Source organism: Pteropus medius, unplaced genomic scaffold, assembly GCF_902729225.1.
Source record: "Pteropus medius unplaced genomic scaffold, Ma_sr-lr_union100, whole genome shotgun sequence".
NCBI classification, from domain to species: domain Eukaryota; kingdom Metazoa; phylum Chordata; class Mammalia; order Chiroptera; family Pteropodidae; genus Pteropus; species Pteropus medius.
This window is the reverse complement of record NW_024344374.1, coordinates 4,054,109-4,070,760: the sequence shown is the minus strand read 5'-3', so window position 1 is coordinate 4,070,760 and position 16,652 is coordinate 4,054,109. Positions and strand designations below refer to the sequence as shown.

Below are 16,652 nucleotides of genomic sequence, written 5' to 3'. Positions count from 1 at the left end.
CATACCAGTTACTACATGATAATGCTTCTTCTGCCTTAGTATTCGCTGATCTCATAGGAATGTTGTGTTAACAAGAATTGGAATGAAGCTCTGTGTGGCCATTGGTGGCTCTTGAGCAAGGTGTCCTCCTGGATTAGTGGAGAATATAGTCATCACTGGAGGCTACAATACCCCAGAGCCCTCAGACGGGGAAAGAAATTGCCAGTGTCTTCCTGGGCACTGCTAGAAATTACAATTCGTTTTGGTTAGGTGGGAACATTGACTCATGTGGATGTCTATCCTATTTGTTCTCAGATAAATATTGAAACTCTTCGGGAGAATCGTTATTTTCAGTCAAAAGAGAGTCTTTCTGCAACATTGGAAGCCATCTTGGAGCGTACAGAGGACTTTACTGATTCTGCCTCCACCAGCCATGAGCACAGGGAACGCATCTTGGAACTGTCAACTCAGGCGAGGATGGAACTGCAGCAGTTAACTTCTGTGTGGATTCAAGCTGTAAGAACTTTTTTTCATTAAAGTAAATTTTATATAATAGCTTTTCCTTGAAGGTTTCAGAGCTGAAGAAGCTAACGTAATCACCGGGAGTATAAACGTGGTCCAGAGTGAGACAAGGATGGATGTCTTCTTCCTCGTCTCCCTCCTACTTGGCCAAAGTATCCTTGCCCTCCAGCACTCACAATACCTAACATTTATAGGCATGTTTCTCATTCTGGCCAGTCTAGAGTCTGTGCCACTGTCACCATCACTAGTTCACCCTGTTATCTCCGCTCTTCCACCCAACTCACCTCTGTAAAATTCTTCCCTAAAAGGCTTCTTCAGAGTGAAGAGCAGAGGATTAAACCTCTACCTAGAGGTTCCTGGGCCCTGAACCCTTACTGCCACAGCCATTCGTATGTGCACAATTCTTAACTCTGAGGACAGCTGATTCACAGACACAATGACTTAGAAAACTTATTGAGGTCTAGTGATGACCGGGTAGACGCAGCTGGCAAGAGAAAGATCTTTCACCCTTGCACAGATTCCTAGTCTAAGATTGGTGGGCAGCCTCTTAAAGGGCCTTAAACAGACTGCTGCTATCCTTAAAACAGGGGAACTTCTTTGGAAAGAACAGTAAAGACTGACAGATGTGGGACAACACAGGACATATGTACTCAACTTCTTATAGAGGGTGGATTACAAAATTGAAAGACAGAGATCCTGAGATGTCTTTGGCACTGTTTATTTATTTCTTAGACCTAGGCTATGTCGAAAAAGTATTTAACATGGTTTTCAACATATAGCATGAGTAGAACAAACCTGAAAGTCCTGAGCAAAAGCGTTGTCAGTGAAGATGAAGAAGGAGGGTGAATGTGGCTGAGTGGACTGAACAAAAAAGCAGTTTACTTCCTTGTAAATAAATCGATTTGTGAATGAAGAGTAGATATGTTTCACAGATCTCTCTCATGTTTTCTTGGCATTGCAACATTGCACATGCTCGTATTAACAGGGAAACTTCACCTAGAGCAGAGCAGTGTCAGGGAGAGCAGCAATATTTTGTTTTTAGTTTAAATTATTTATGTGATATCTAATCAGAAGTATAGATTGCTTCACTGTTAAATTTTAAGCCCAACATTCAGTGTAAAGAGTTTCTGTGAGGAAATGCTGTCTCTGTTTGGAATCCAGTTTTATCAATACTAGGTTTGCAATTAGCACCTTTCACATATTTCACAAACACTCAGATCTCTGATGCTACATGCCATTTGTGTTGTTCATTCATTCATTTATCTCAGCAGTCGTTACTGAGTGCCTCTTATATGCCAGGTACTGGAAACCTAAAGATGAATAAGATAAAGTTGTTGCCTGCAATGTAGAAAAATGTGGAAAGGGATGAGACAAGTACAGAAAGCAATGTAGAAAATTTTGCAATTTTGCAATGTAGAAAAATATGGAAAGGGATGAGACAAGTACAGAAAGCTTTTTAAGCATCCGAAGAGAAGGCACAGACTATGTGTTGAGAGGATTTGAAGGAGGATGAATTTTTATTTAGGGAGAGAAGTCAAGAAGCCTTCTTCAAGATAGTAACATTTACCTTTGATTTATTCACTCAAAGAACTGAATACTATCTACCATTTTGCTGTGTCAGGTTTTGTGGATTCAGTGGTGAGCAAAATAAATGTGATCCCAGCTTTCATGGAGCTTACCAAGGCCTAGTGGGAAAGATAGACATTAAATAACAACAACAACAGAAATTAAAAAGTATATATGTAATTGTATACTAGAACAATTACCTAGAGAAAAGATTAGATTGGGTAAGAAGAGGGTCTAATTAAGAGTATGTGTTCTGAGAAAGAGCCAGTTATGTAAGGGCTTAAATATGAATAGGATTTTAGTTTTAACTAGGTTAAGAGTGATGAGATAAGCATTCCAAGCAAAAAATAAAATAGCTTAGTTTTAGACGTGATAAATTTATTAAAGAAAATTAGATCTTAGATATTAACCTGTTTATAGTTAGAGTGGGAAAATATAACTAAATAATTATAACTAAATAAATTATGACTACATAAACAACTAAATAATTAAAATTCTTTTTCCATTCTAACCATAAATATGTAAATTTTAAGCTATACTTTTCTTATAGCTCACAGAATGATATTAGAAATTTATAATAATTTATAGTTCAAGTAAAATTGGAATTACCAGATGAAAAAGATGAGGTAACACTACATGTATACTTTTTAAAATTTTTAGCAAAACCAGAAAACAAAAAGCATCGCTGAAGAGCTGGAACTCAGTATACTGAAAATCAGTCACAGCCTCAATGAACTTAAGAAAGAAGTAAGTATTTTTTGCAATCTAGCCTCTTTTAATTCTTTGCTAATTTTCATGTTGTATAGTGTGTATGAAGTACATCAGTATTAGTATGTCCTTATGCCTAGAAAATGATTTTAAAAGTTTTCCTTTGACCTAATTATTTTGAAGCAACCATTTGATTAGTGCCATCACTCTCAACGTTTGTACACGAACGTTCATAACAGCTTTATTTATAATAGCCCCAAACTGAAAACAACCTGCAGTTTCATCAACAGGGGAATTGATAAATGAATTTTGGTATAATTAAACCAATTATTCGGCAATATAAAGGAACAATACTCATATAGGTAACAATATAGATGTCACAATGTTACTCTGACTGGAAGAAGCTGGACACAAAAGAATGTGTGTGTGTGTGTGCGTGTGTGTGTGTGTGTGTGTGTATCTGTATATATGTGTGTGTATATATACATGTAAATATATAGATATATATCTATTTGGAAGAAATTCTAGAAAAGTCAAAACTAATTTACAGAAATCAGATCAGTGGCTGCCTGGGGTCGGAAGTTGGGGGATGTTTACTACAAAGGGGCATGGGAGAACTTTTTGAGGTAATGGAAATATAAATATTGGTTGTGGTGGTGGTTACATGGGTATATATGTTTATCAAAACTCATTAAACTGTACTCTTAGTACATTTTATTGCGTATAAAGTATTCCTTAATAAAGTCGATTTTTAAAAATGTTCTTTCAGTTCCCTGCGTGAAAACTTAGTCATCCCATAACTTACTTGGTCACTCTTACATAATTGAAAGTCAGTTTAAGTCAGGGGTTTGCAGACTGCGACCAGGCTGCCTGTTTTTCTAAATGAAGTTTTGGAGGACGCAGTCCTGCCCATTCGCTTACATATTGTCTACTGCCTTTTCACTACAACAGTAGAGTCAGGTAGTTGCAATAGAGACTGTGTGGCCTGAAAAGTCTCAACTATTGACTCTCTGGCTCTTTACAGAAAGGTTTTACCAATCCCTGCTTTAGGTCATAAAACACAATCTCAGTTCAAAAATGAGAATGTTCAATATATTAATCATTATTTTAATCTTCATTCAATTGTAGGACTTCTCTCCTGTTCCCCATTCCCCCACCTCACCTAGGGTTTTTGGTGGAAAGCATGGTCTCTTGTCTCTTTTTCACACCCTTCGTCTCTCACCTAGTTTCTGTTACTGATCTTTGCCAGGTGTGGCACAGGGAGAGAAGACAGGAAGTGGGGAGGCGGAAAGTTCTTAGTGGCTGGTGCCTTCCTAAGATGCTTTGGGCTCAGTAGATATTTAAAGCTGACTTTCTCTCTCATGGATGCTTGAGTGTATTCATCAGAAGATCCCTGTTGTACCCCTTTCCTCTTACCACAAGTCCCATGTCACGTTGCTCCTTCTGCTTTGGATGTGCTCGAAGGTGAAGGGAGTCACAGTAAATGCCATCAGCTCTCAATAAGGAACTCTTCACAAAAACCTCTCCTCTCCCTTATCTCTTAATTTCTTGATTCTTTTATATCTTTGAAGTGGGTCAAGGGCTCAAGAGAACAAAATTGGTTTTTGGATTTTTATAAATTATGTATATGGTGATCTATTTCACATCTTACTTGGTACCAACCTCATTTTAACATTTGGTAAACATAGAAGGATATGGTTTTCTATGGCTTTAAAAAAGCCTACCCTTTTTTTCCAGCCTATTCAATTTTAACTAAACTATTGTTAAAACCGTGCTATCAGGAGAGCATAAAATCCTTTGGTGACAGGCTGAGTGGCTTTCCACACGCTTCATTTTCCTTACCTCTGAAATGAGTATAACATCAACCTAGAAAAATTTTTGTCAGGATTAATGGCGCTAATGTCGATAGAGCTGCTGGAGTCAGTACATTGCACAGAGCAGGAACTCGGTGGTTTTCACCCTTCCTCTCTTAGGGTTGTTAATAAGTTGTCCCTAGAAACATTTGTAAAAGTTCCATGACCTTGGACAAGTCACTCAGTCTCCAAGGACTTGTTTCACAGTCTGTAAAATAAAGGGCTGGTTTTAGGTATTTTCTGAGGCCTCGATGGCTAAACAAAGTCTTTTAAAATTCTTATGTGGCATTTAGTTTCCAAAACAGTGTGTGTGTGTGTTTGATGCCTTTGTTTCTGACTATAATTATTCTCACTTGATTGCATGAATGCGGACTACCCTATTGTTAATTTTGTAGAAGTTCTTATAATTTGAATTGACACTGGAGTACTTCCAGGAAAAAAATCACTTCATTCAAATAGGCTTCAATCAAGGTCATATTTTTCTGGTAAAAGTATTATTAAAAATGATCTCTTTCTGGAGAACCCCAAAAGTTCACACCTGTCACATCACTTTTTTTTTTTAAAGTGGGATAAGGAGAAGATTTTGGAGTTTTAATAGTACTCAAGTATATTCAGTGTGAGTGAGCCATACTTAAAAAATCCATTCCACCCAAAGTCAAATAAAACCTTTTTTTTTTAACCTAAATTTTTATGTATTGTTTCTCCTGTAACCCAAGAGTTAGAGAGTAAAAGTTCTGGGTAGCAACTATAGATAGACTGCACCTCCCCCCGAGGGAAGGGATTCTGTCCTTCTTGTCCTGTATGTCCAGCCTCTAGTCCAGGGCCTGCCATGATGTAGGTATTTAATAAAACTTTGTTGAATACCTAATTGACTGAATCTCATATGGATACTTTTTCAAAAGTCTGACAAAAAAGTTACTAATGATCACAAAGTACTATTTGGTTTTCCTTTTAGTACTGTGAATACCATTCTCTTAATACTGTTCTATTTCTCACTAACTTTAAGACTAGCAGAAATATTTTTTTAAGGTCAAAGAGCTGTATGGGAAAGAGCTGGTTGATAGTAGGATGCAAAAAGGACCAGGCTACTCTGCCAGGATGACCAGTTCATCTTCTACAAACAGCATTACTGCCAACACCAGGGGACTCAAAGATGTTGATATCACTCTGCCCTGGGGAGAACTTGCAAGCTCCCCGATGCTACACACAAGTGCCACTGCTACCACAGGGGACTTTATGTTTTCCCCGCCACAGAGCAAGTGGGATTGTGTTGAGGTTGCTACTCTTTTGTTTTTAAAGTGATTATGAGGTGCATGGTCACAAAACCTTATTGTTTGTTGTCCTTCTTTGATCACCCTTCACCCCACATCTGTAGCTTCATAGTACAGCAACTCAGCTGGCAGCTGATCTGTTAAAATACCATGCTGATCATGTGGTACTAAAAGCATTAAAACTTACTGGAGTAGAAGGAAATTTAGAAGGTTTGGCTGAATATGCCTGTAAACTCTCGGAACAGAAAGAACAGCTTGTCGAGGTGAGTAATAAGTTTACTTATTAAAGAAATTGTAGTTTCATGATAGCTGTGCTATTATTATGAGGAAGTATTAACGCAAATACAGATTTTGATTAATTTACATGAGCATTTTTCTCCTTTGGAATTTTAAAGGTATAATATTTATCAGTTCTGTTCTTACAACAGTCTGGCTTCTGAAAACAACCAAAATTGCTAGAACCCACAAATGCATTTCTTAATCTTCTTTTCCTTATTCTCTCAGCGAGATTAGACGTTGGAGTAGGGCAATGGAGATGCACTGTATGACCTTGTTTCTATTTGAAACTGTTGGGATGCAGCAGGAAAGAGATGGCACACTCACGTTAGGGTAATTTAAAGAGGGTTTCATAAAGGAGGTATTTACAGTTGCAGAGACAGGGTGTGGAGGAAACCATGGGAGTGCAATAACTGGCATTAGTGACAGCAGAGCTGGTACCGCCCCTAAGCCCAAAGTGACAGCGGAGTGAGTGGTTACCGGAACTGGAAGGGCATAGAGTCTTCCAGAGAGCCACCCTGAGAGGTTGTGATTTTAGGACTAGACACACAGACAGTCCAAAGTGTCCCTGCAAGGAATGAAGGCCCATCCTGTCCCCATTTCTGCTGGTCTATTCCTGGGGCTTCCTATTGGCCAAACATAGCTGCAGACTACCGTAGGTCAATCTCCTAGGGAAAGAAGCGGGTTTGAGAAAGAAGGAGAGTGAATATAGAAGGACAAAGAGGAGACATTCAGTACAATACACTTTCTTCAAACCTCTCTTATTCTGTCCGAATCTCTGTTATGTGTAATTGGTGCTTTACCTGCCACTTTTGTTATAATTCCAATTGTGGATATTCTAAGCCTTCTACCTATGGAGAATGTCAGACATCGGCTAATAAAAAAAAAAACACAACATATACTTAACCCACGTATACCTTGTATATGAAAGGTATGCCCTAGTTAACATGTATATAAATGCAGAGATAGGAACCATCTAGCTGTCTTCAATTATCTAATATGCCACACTCACCAGATCTCAAAGACTCACGGTTAGAAGGAACCTTTAGACTAATTGGACTAGCTTCCTCTCCTTCACTTGATTATATCTAAAAACTGCTAAAAAGCATTATTTAAATGACCACAGATGCATCTCCTTTTTAAAATAGTTTTGATGCTATTTTGTTTGTAAAACAAGTACTACGACTGTAAGCAAACTTGCTAATTGGAATCCTGCAGCAAATCTTTTTAAAAGATGAAAAAAATTTTTCTAATTTTCCTTTTTAAGCCTCAATATTTTCGATAATTTTCACTGATATAGGCTCACATCACATCAGTCTCGCCTAATCCAGTGTTATCTCCAGTGAAAGGTGTGTTAATTGACCAGGAAGGAAGGTATTTTTTTGTTGGCAGAGAGAACGTGTAACTTGTAGTAATTGACCTAGGTTAGCTGAGAGATCTCTGGCAAGTCACTTCTCTGAGCCAGATATCATTATAAATAAAACCTGTGGGTACTACTAGATCCTTGCAAAGATTCCTTTTGGTCCTAACAGTCCTCGAACATCTTGCCGTGATCCCACAGGAAGTAGAAACAGTATGTTCCACCCTTATTCATTCCTAGAGAATCCGTTGGTAACCAATATAGTGTTATAATTTCTTATTAATGTACAAATTTACTTTTCTGGGTTTTAATGTTGTATTTTCTTTTTTAACTATAAAATAATACCGTGCATTGTGAAGAATGAGGATGTGAAAATTGACCTATAGATACGTTTTTTTCGTAGAGTTGTCGATTGTTGCGACATGTATCTGGGACAGAACCTCTTGAAATAACCTGTATTCATGCAGAGGAGACATTTCAGGTGACTGGCCAACAGGTATGATAAACAGCAGATTGCTCCTTCTGTGTTAAGTCTTCTCTGAGTGTCATGACAAATTGTGTGGAAGGAAGATACAAACGGTTCTGCATAACCACAGGCCACATCTACCAAGAGAAATGAAGATAGTGGAATTTTCGTTCACCAGCGTGTGCTGGAACATAGCTGACATTCCTTTGGATTACCTGGTCATCTGCCAAACTGGAGATTGGCCCATTTAACTGAGGCCCTAGATTATATCTACTTTAATGAAGCGGTTTACAGTGCAGGTTGTTGTAACATGTTTGCAAAGTAAGTTATTATGTAACGAGCCATAAAAAGTTTTGACTCAGTAATTCCTAAGAACATAAGGAGATTAAAGAGAAAAAACAAAAAACAAAAAAAATATTTGTTACAACATTATTTATAAGATTCAATTGGAAGCAAAATAAGTATTTTAAATTAGGCAAATAATATGACTTAAAATAATATGAAAACTAGAATTAGCAACATTGAAAAGTGTTTTGTTAAAATGTTAGGTGATTAAAAGCAGCATCCAGATTCGTATATATACACTAATTACTATTATATAAAATGGACATATATAAGAAAATGACTGTATGGGAATATGCAGAAGTGAAAGTTCTTGTGCTTGTTTGGGAGAATTGCACATTAGTTATTTCTGAATTTTCTATATTTATCTTTATAATTTTCAAAGCCTTTTAAAAATCGATATCCCATTTAATACTGTGCCTGTCAAATTAAGGAAAAAGTGAGGGACAGACTTCCTTTCTAAGCCCTCAAATACAGTGTACCAGGTGTTCTTGTTTCATTTATCATGGCCAGCCCAAAAGACTTACTCCTAACTGCAATAGATGTCAAGCTTCTGGATTTATAGTTGAGAACAGTGAAAGTGACTTAGAGACAGTGGTGGTGTGTGCCCTCCAGTGGAACCATGTTGCACGTTGGAGAAATGATTATATGCTCTCCTGTAGAGGACACTGTCAAAGGCTTAGCATGGAAACAAACTACGTAGTTATACGTGGATTTTCAACTGTGCAGGGATCGGTGCCCCTAAGCCCTGTGTTGTTCAAGGGTCACTTATATATGAGTGATTCCCAGCAGTTACCATCTGCTGAACATTTTATTATAACCAGAGCATCTCTGTTCGTTGAGAGAAACCAAGTCCTTAATATTTGCTTGTCCAATCGGGAGTCATCCTACTTGCTTGGGCTATAAATGTATTTCAGTAGAACTAAAGGATTTGACTCTCCTGCCATATGCAATCAGCTCTTTGGTTTCAGCTCTCTGCTTACTGTTTTTATTGCAGCAGTGATGTTAGGAGAAGCCAGATTTTCTTCCCCAGGATGATGATAGAGCCTGTTGTCAGCTTGTATAACTCAAGAAACTTTTTCTGTTCCCATTGCTTCAGCTTTTACTCCTAGTCTTTTCCATCTGTCTTACAAAGGGATCATTTAAGGAAATAGATCACGCTTCTAGGATAATTTATATTTATTCCTGGTTATCTCTGCTTTAGCAATGTCATTTTTATACTTCCTTTAAAATGTTAGATCATATCCAGGACACAGTTGAACACTTTGTATACTGTACAATGGCTCCTTGTTGAGAAGGCAACAGTGCTGAAATCTAGTTTGTAGCCAGCTGGCAAGCCATGTGTCCACCTTCCCTGAAGATAGAGAACCTTGTTCTACTCATTTGGCTGCCACTGTCTTGTCAGGTCTTGTGCCTGTGGGACCGCGCCCACTTAGGAAGAGCACCTAGTTCTAATTTCTCGAAGGTAGCATAACTCTGATCATATCGGCCTTGTGAAAGCTCTCCAATGACTTCCTATTTGGTTCAGATTACAGTCCAGTCCTTACTGTGTATGTTCCTCCATCACATGGCCATTAGCAACCCTCCTTTTCTTTTCTTCATGTTGGTCCAGTCACACTGGCTGTTCCTCACACACACCAGAAATGCTCCCACCTCATCCCAAACTACTTTCCTTAGATTTCCCTATGGCTTCCTCACCTTCTTCCATTCTTGGTTTAACATGCCACTTTTTCACTAAGGGTGTAACTTAAAATTATGTGTCTACCTAATACCCTCCACCCTCCTCACCCCTTATTTTTATACATATCATTTATCGTCTTCTAAAATATCTTATAATTTACTTATACATTTTTAATTGTCTCTCTACATTATAATGTGAGCCAGGGACATTTATCTGCTCAGTCACACCTGTTTCCCCAGCATCTGAAACATGGGTACAGGCCAGGCATGTAGTAGGTGAATGAATAGCCATATGCAGTAAGTTCTCACTTAATGTCATTGATAGGTTCTGTGACTTTAAGTGAAACACAATTATCTATAACAAAACGAGTTTACCATAGGCTAATTGATATAAGCAAGAGTTAAGTTTATAGGGCACCTCATCAATGTTATCACGTAATGACACTGAATGAAACAACTTAATTGGAGGACCTGCCGTATTAGTTACTTGGTATCTCTGAGCCTCAGTCTCTCTAACTATAAAATTAGATTATTGCTGATTTGGGAAGGGTCGCATTTTGTGTGTTATTGAGAATTAATATTAATGTATATTGAGCACCTGACGTATCTACCATGTGAGTGCATGTTACTACTTCTACCATTATCACGACTTCTACCATTACCAACAATACTACCATCTACCTACCATTACTACTACCACTACTCCTGTCACCACGACTACTACCACTGCCACTACTAATACAAATACTACTGCGCCACCACTACCACCACCAACGCTAGTGCTGCTGCTACTACCATTACCACTGCCATTTCTACCACCACTACTACTACTACCTACTGCTGTCACTGCTACCACCTCTACCACTACCATCTCTTCTTCTGTATTATGCAGTACACTCTTTGTAGTCTGAGTATAACTCTTTTGACTTGTGCTATGGAAATGACTTTGCTGAAACAGTTTTTCTTGAATAAAGATAACTGCTCCCTGAATAAAGTTTTGTTTTAATAATGTGTGCTATTAACTATGGATAAGATGATAAGAAACCATGTGTTTTGTTCTACCATGTATCTCCATATCGTCCACATGGGGTTTATGTGGGGAAATTATTCATAGTTGTTTATCGAGTTGATTTGAACAGTACAGACTTAACTTTGGTCTCCCATGTGATTCTGAGAGCTAAGATTTTGAAATTCACACCTATTTATATTGTGTTTCTTTAGATAATTTCTGCTGCTGAAACACTAACATTGCATCCATCTAGCAAAATTGCTAAAGAAAACCTAGATGTATTTTGTGAAGCTTGGGAATCCCAAATCAGTGACATGTCAACTCTGCTAAGAGAAATCAATGATGTGTTTGAAGGAAGACGAGGTGAGAAATTGACCACATATTGAAATATATTATGATTTTAATGTAACTCTTTAGTTTTTTAGTGTCAAACTTCTGATGCAAAATGAATTATCTTGTCATAACTCAACTGAGTTATTTTTATAGTAAACTGTCTTCCACAAAAAAATTATGAAAATAATGTGTCCTTTATTTTAGTATCTAAACAGTAAAATTTGTTGTACAACAGTGTAGTAGATTTCTTTGAATTAATATTAACAGTCTAGTTTTCCTATTGAAATTAAGTCATTTTCTATTCTAAATTGTTCTTTAGTTTTAATACGAAGGTTCTTCTGCAATACAGTAATTATCTGATTTAATTCTACTAATTTTATAATGAAATGAACGTAGTTATTTGATTTTCAAATTGCTTTCCTTACACATGGATGGAATCTCTTTCCTTGATGGCTACGTAATCTTGGAATATTTCCTATGGTGGGTAAGTTCATCGGTATTTCCTCAACATGTAGAATAGCGCTATCCAGTGTACAGGAAGGCATCGTTTTTACTTTTTATTTTAATGTCACCTGGGAATTTTCTTTATTTCCCATTGTACTGTGTCCTGTTTTTATGTTTATGTGTTTTTATATATTTTTTTCCCTTTCTAATGGTTTCTGTTAGTGTCAAGCATGCTTATTTTTTAAAATAAAGTCACAGTAACATCAAATTACATATTTATTTTTACTGAATATGAACATTTAAACATTTCATATTTAGCCAACCAAGGGAGGCCATGGTCTTCATATTAGAGGGGACCAGATAAAAAAAACTCCACTTTTTCTTAGTGATCAGGGTAACAACAGTTAGAGTTTGAAATTAATTTGACAAATAAATGTCAAAAAGAAGCCTCTCATAGCTTACAGACTATCCCTCATTTAAGGAAGCTGAATTTCCTTTGTGCTGTTTGAACCATCTTAGAGTCAATATGACTAAGTTTCAGTTTTTAAAGATGTATATGGCAGCCTCGTTTTCATATCTCTACACATAATTTATCACTTGGCAGACTGGATGCAGGGGATGCCATACACCATAATGAGGAGTACAGGAAGAGGAACATGCTTATGGATAAATACAAGCTAATCCGAGGGGACATATGAGTCCGGAACAAGGGAGTGATTCATCCAGATAAGAGATGATGGGGCGATGATAGTAGAAATGAAAATGAGGACTGATGTAAGAAGAATTATATAAGTAATATTAGTAGGATTTGATGAGTGATTGATCGTAGAGGTACAGGAAGGTTTGAAGTTGACAGCTGGTTTTGGATTAGAATATTTTAATCCTACTCCTGAGGTTAGCTAATCATCTGTCTATCCTTTGAGTGGTTAGGGATTCATTTTAAGTGAGTCTGGGGACATGAATTTTTTTCTGATTGATCATGCCATATAGAGCCCCTCCAGAACCAAAAAAAAACAAAAAAAAACCCAAAACCTAATTATGAATACTTCTAATAGAGAAAAGTCTGTTACATCTTCAGTGAAATAATGAGGCTTATATGTCCTTGCGGAATTCGTTTTATTGTGTAGAGATGCAGAGAAGCTCTGGATGTTGAAAATGAGAACAGTACTTCTCAATTAGGTTTTCATAAGAAATCATTTTGGTACCCTCATGAGAGGGCTTTTTGTATTTAATTGTGCACTTAATTTATCTTGAGGTGTAAACTCAGAGGTAAAGATTCACAGTTGTGGTATTGATTTAGGGAGTATTAAGCAAAGGATGTAGTGCTTTGAAAATAATTCTATAAGTTAAATATCTGTACCAAGTATATTTTCCCCAAATATTCCTGTTTTTTTCTAATAACTTATAATGTTTATAACTTGTTTTTATCAGATATAGATATTATTTGTTTATACTACCTCTTTAATTTGATGTAATAGCTGAATATAATTGAGTCAATATATTCTTGCTCTGCTTAATATCAATGGCTATAATTAGGCTCATATGGAAAAAACTATAATATTCATTATAAAATGATTCAGATTAATCTTTTTTTGGTATTTTATCAACTTAACTTGGTTTATGTTAGAATTGGGGGAAACAGGGACAGCCTTGCAGACATAGCATTTGGAGGAAAACTATGTGAAGAATGATCAGTTTTGCAATTATCCTTAAATCTGTAAAGCATTCTAACTGAAGGATGGGAATAGGGAGCAATACAAAGTACCTATAAGAGGACCTCAGAGATTGGAACTGCCCGGTGACTAAGAATTGGTAAATGGTAATGGTAGCAAACGAGATTATATAAAGGCTCTCTCTGTATTGCATTTATTTCCCCCTACCTTCTGGTTTAACACTATTGTACCTTGGAGAAATAAGAGATACTGAAACAGTTGGCTGCCCGCTCCGCACCACCCCCCACCCGCCCCTTTTAGAAAGTAAATGTGAACATTTCAGGGTCATGAGCACTATGGAGCATCACAAAGGTAGATAATACAAGATTGCTTAACTAAGCTAATTTTACTTAAGTAATGATTGTGCCCTTTTCTCTAGCTTATTAAGACCACTTTTTAGCAATGTTATGGACAAGATTCACACTTCGAATTAAGATAGATGGTGAACTTTGAGGTTCTGTGTGACCTGATGACAGTCTTCTATTAATCTTCTCACAACGAAATTGGGGTTAGGAGACAAGGTTTGGAAATTCCCACTTCCTCTTTAAAGTTTTGTTTTTCCCTTACAATTCTGACATTACAAAGAAATAATGGACTCATAAAGCTATTCCCATGAACCTTTCAGGCTGACCCATAATGACACTTTGCCGTCTAGATCAGCATTGTCTGATAGAAATATGACGCCAACCACATATGTACTTTAAAATTTCTAGGAGGCACAAGAGAAATTTAAAAAGAAACAGGTGAAATTTATTTTAATAATATTTTAACCCAACATACCCCAAATATTATCTTCTCAATTTACAATCAATATTTTAAAATTATTGAGATCTTTTACATGTTTTTCTTTTATATTAAGACTTCAAAATCCAGTATGTATTTTACCCTTACAGCACATCTCAATTCAGACTGGCCATGTTTTAGTTGATCAGTAGTCACATGTGGCTAGCGGATTCCATATTCAACAGCAATTCTAGATGAAATTTTAAATGTTATGAACAAGTTTGCCCTGTTCATATAATAGTCATTCTATAAGAAATGACATAATTTAGTGTCCTTACATTATATTTACTTTTATTAGATGGAACTATATAAAATTGCTGTTTTTATATGTCAAAATTGTTGAGTATCAGTAATTTTATACAGTTTCACCTAATAAATTATAGCTGAACACATTTTCCTTGAAATCAAGAAGCAATTACTATTCAAATCTTATGTTGAAATTTTACTCCAGATATAACAAACTGTGTTTTAAAAAAATCTATCATTCACTGGAACCTGACTTTAGACATGATCTGGAAGCCAGAACGATGAAAGGGCAGGGGTGAGGTGGACGTTATGCATGTCCTTCTTTCATTGGTAGTTGTGCTTCCTGCCATGCGTTAATTCCCAGCTAAGAGTCTGTTATTTGCTTTATTTCATCTTCCTATACTGGACACTAGACTTGTCCTCTTACCTGATGAGGAGGATGCATTATGAGGTTATTTGTAAATGATTTGGTCTGGTACTTGCAGAAAAGGAAGCAAGCACCAATGACTGGTACTGATAAAAGAAGAATCTGGTTTTATTAGAGGCAGGCTGCTGTGAAAGAATTCACTATGAATGAAACTGTTGTAAATATGAGGAAATGTCAGTGAGATATTGCCTTTTCGCCATTTTGTTGGAGATTGACCAACATAGGTGCCTTAGAAGTACAACTGCTGACAGTCTTCACGTTCACTAAATTATAGTTTTATTCCTGAATTATATGTAATTAATAGACAAATTTATAAAAACTAATGTACTAACATTCCTGTTTATTTAGTAATATTTAAAAAATAAAATGTGAATAATAGAAAATTTGTTTTAAGTTATATCTGTTATTTGTAGGAGAGAAGTATGGCTACCTTTCGCTTCCAAAGCCAATGGTGAGTAGAAGAGTTTTGTACATTTCAGAATGTTTTTATTCAGAATTCAAATATGCTCTTGCTGCTTATTTGCTAACCCCCTCCCCACCCAATAAATGACACTATAAGAAAACAGGATATTTAATGTTCAGAGTTGTTATTCTGAGTAGCACTCTAGATGTAGCGCACACTCTGATTATTTGTGTTGGGTTTGGGGGAGGGTGGGGTTGAAGGAATAGGTAACAGATTTTATGATTATTTTAGAAGCCATAATTTGAAGTCAGAGGTCTTTTTGTTCTTCATATTTTGAATCTAATGTTCGAGGTCATGCTGGAATCATTTTCTACAAGCTAAGAACTTTCTTAATGCTTCCTAGGTCAATGAAAATATGCCATGCTATTTATAATTAGAAACTTGAACCGTTTAGCTTTGTACAACTGAAACTAGTATATCTGACTGCATTCCAAAAGAGTGTCCACTAGATGGCAAGCTTGGTTACATTATTAAGATGGCTTCTGTACCTTTTCAGGCAATTCCCTCTCTGTCTTCATTAACTCTTTAATAATAATAACAATAATTTCCAAAAGTAAAAATAAAAACAATGAAAACACAATTAGATTTAAATGAAGAAGATAGAGTGTAAAATTCTAAATAAAATAAAACCTAAAAACCTGAAGGATATTCTTAACTTTCTCAAATTCCTTATCAATTGCTTTATAGTCTTCTAAAGAAAAAGATACAAATTATGTGATTTTATAAGAGGGAGCGAGTAGAAGAGATTGATAATCTCTATTTTCTAATGAATATAAGAGACAGTTTGTATTTGTGTGTGTGTGTGTGTGTAACTTTATAGTTTCCCTATATTTATTTTCTGTTCTTTACCTTCTCTCATTTCTTCTATAGTAAACAACATTAGAAAAATCTCAAATGGGCTATCTTAAATGAACAATATAAACTATAGGGTAGAAAAAAAGGAAAAGTCGAAGTTCTTTTCTATACTAAAACCAGTGACAAAATAGCTGGTCAGAAGTAATAAGTCATGAGAATAATAAGAGAAAAAGAAAACAGAGAGGTACACATATACCTCAAAGGTACTGGTGATGATCTGTGTCTTCTTTTTTAAAAAAATCTCGTTATTGTTTATTTTATTATTTTTTATTTTATCATTATTAATTTTTATTTTATCATTAAATTGAAGAAATGATTTAAATTTTTCCCCCTCCATCTACCTCCCCTGATAATCTG

General features: G+C 36.1%; 1 protein-coding gene across 2 annotated transcripts in view; it reads left to right on the top strand.

The window, feature by feature from the left end:
- CTNNAL1 (catenin alpha like 1) overlaps positions 1-16,652 on the top strand; it is a 52,203-nt gene that overhangs the window by 26,009 nt on the left and 9,542 nt on the right. For both annotated transcript variants that reach the window (XM_039870656.1, XM_039870657.1), the window contains exons 7-12: positions 295-495; positions 2,728-2,814; positions 6,004-6,162; positions 7,939-8,031; positions 11,245-11,395; positions 15,391-15,428. In XM_039870656.1, the coding sequence (XP_039726590.1) occupies positions 295-495; positions 2,728-2,814; positions 6,004-6,162; positions 7,939-8,031; positions 11,245-11,395; positions 15,391-15,428 (729 nt within the window). The remainder of the gene's footprint in view (positions 1-294; positions 496-2,727; positions 2,815-6,003; positions 6,163-7,938; positions 8,032-11,244; positions 11,396-15,390; positions 15,429-16,652) is intronic.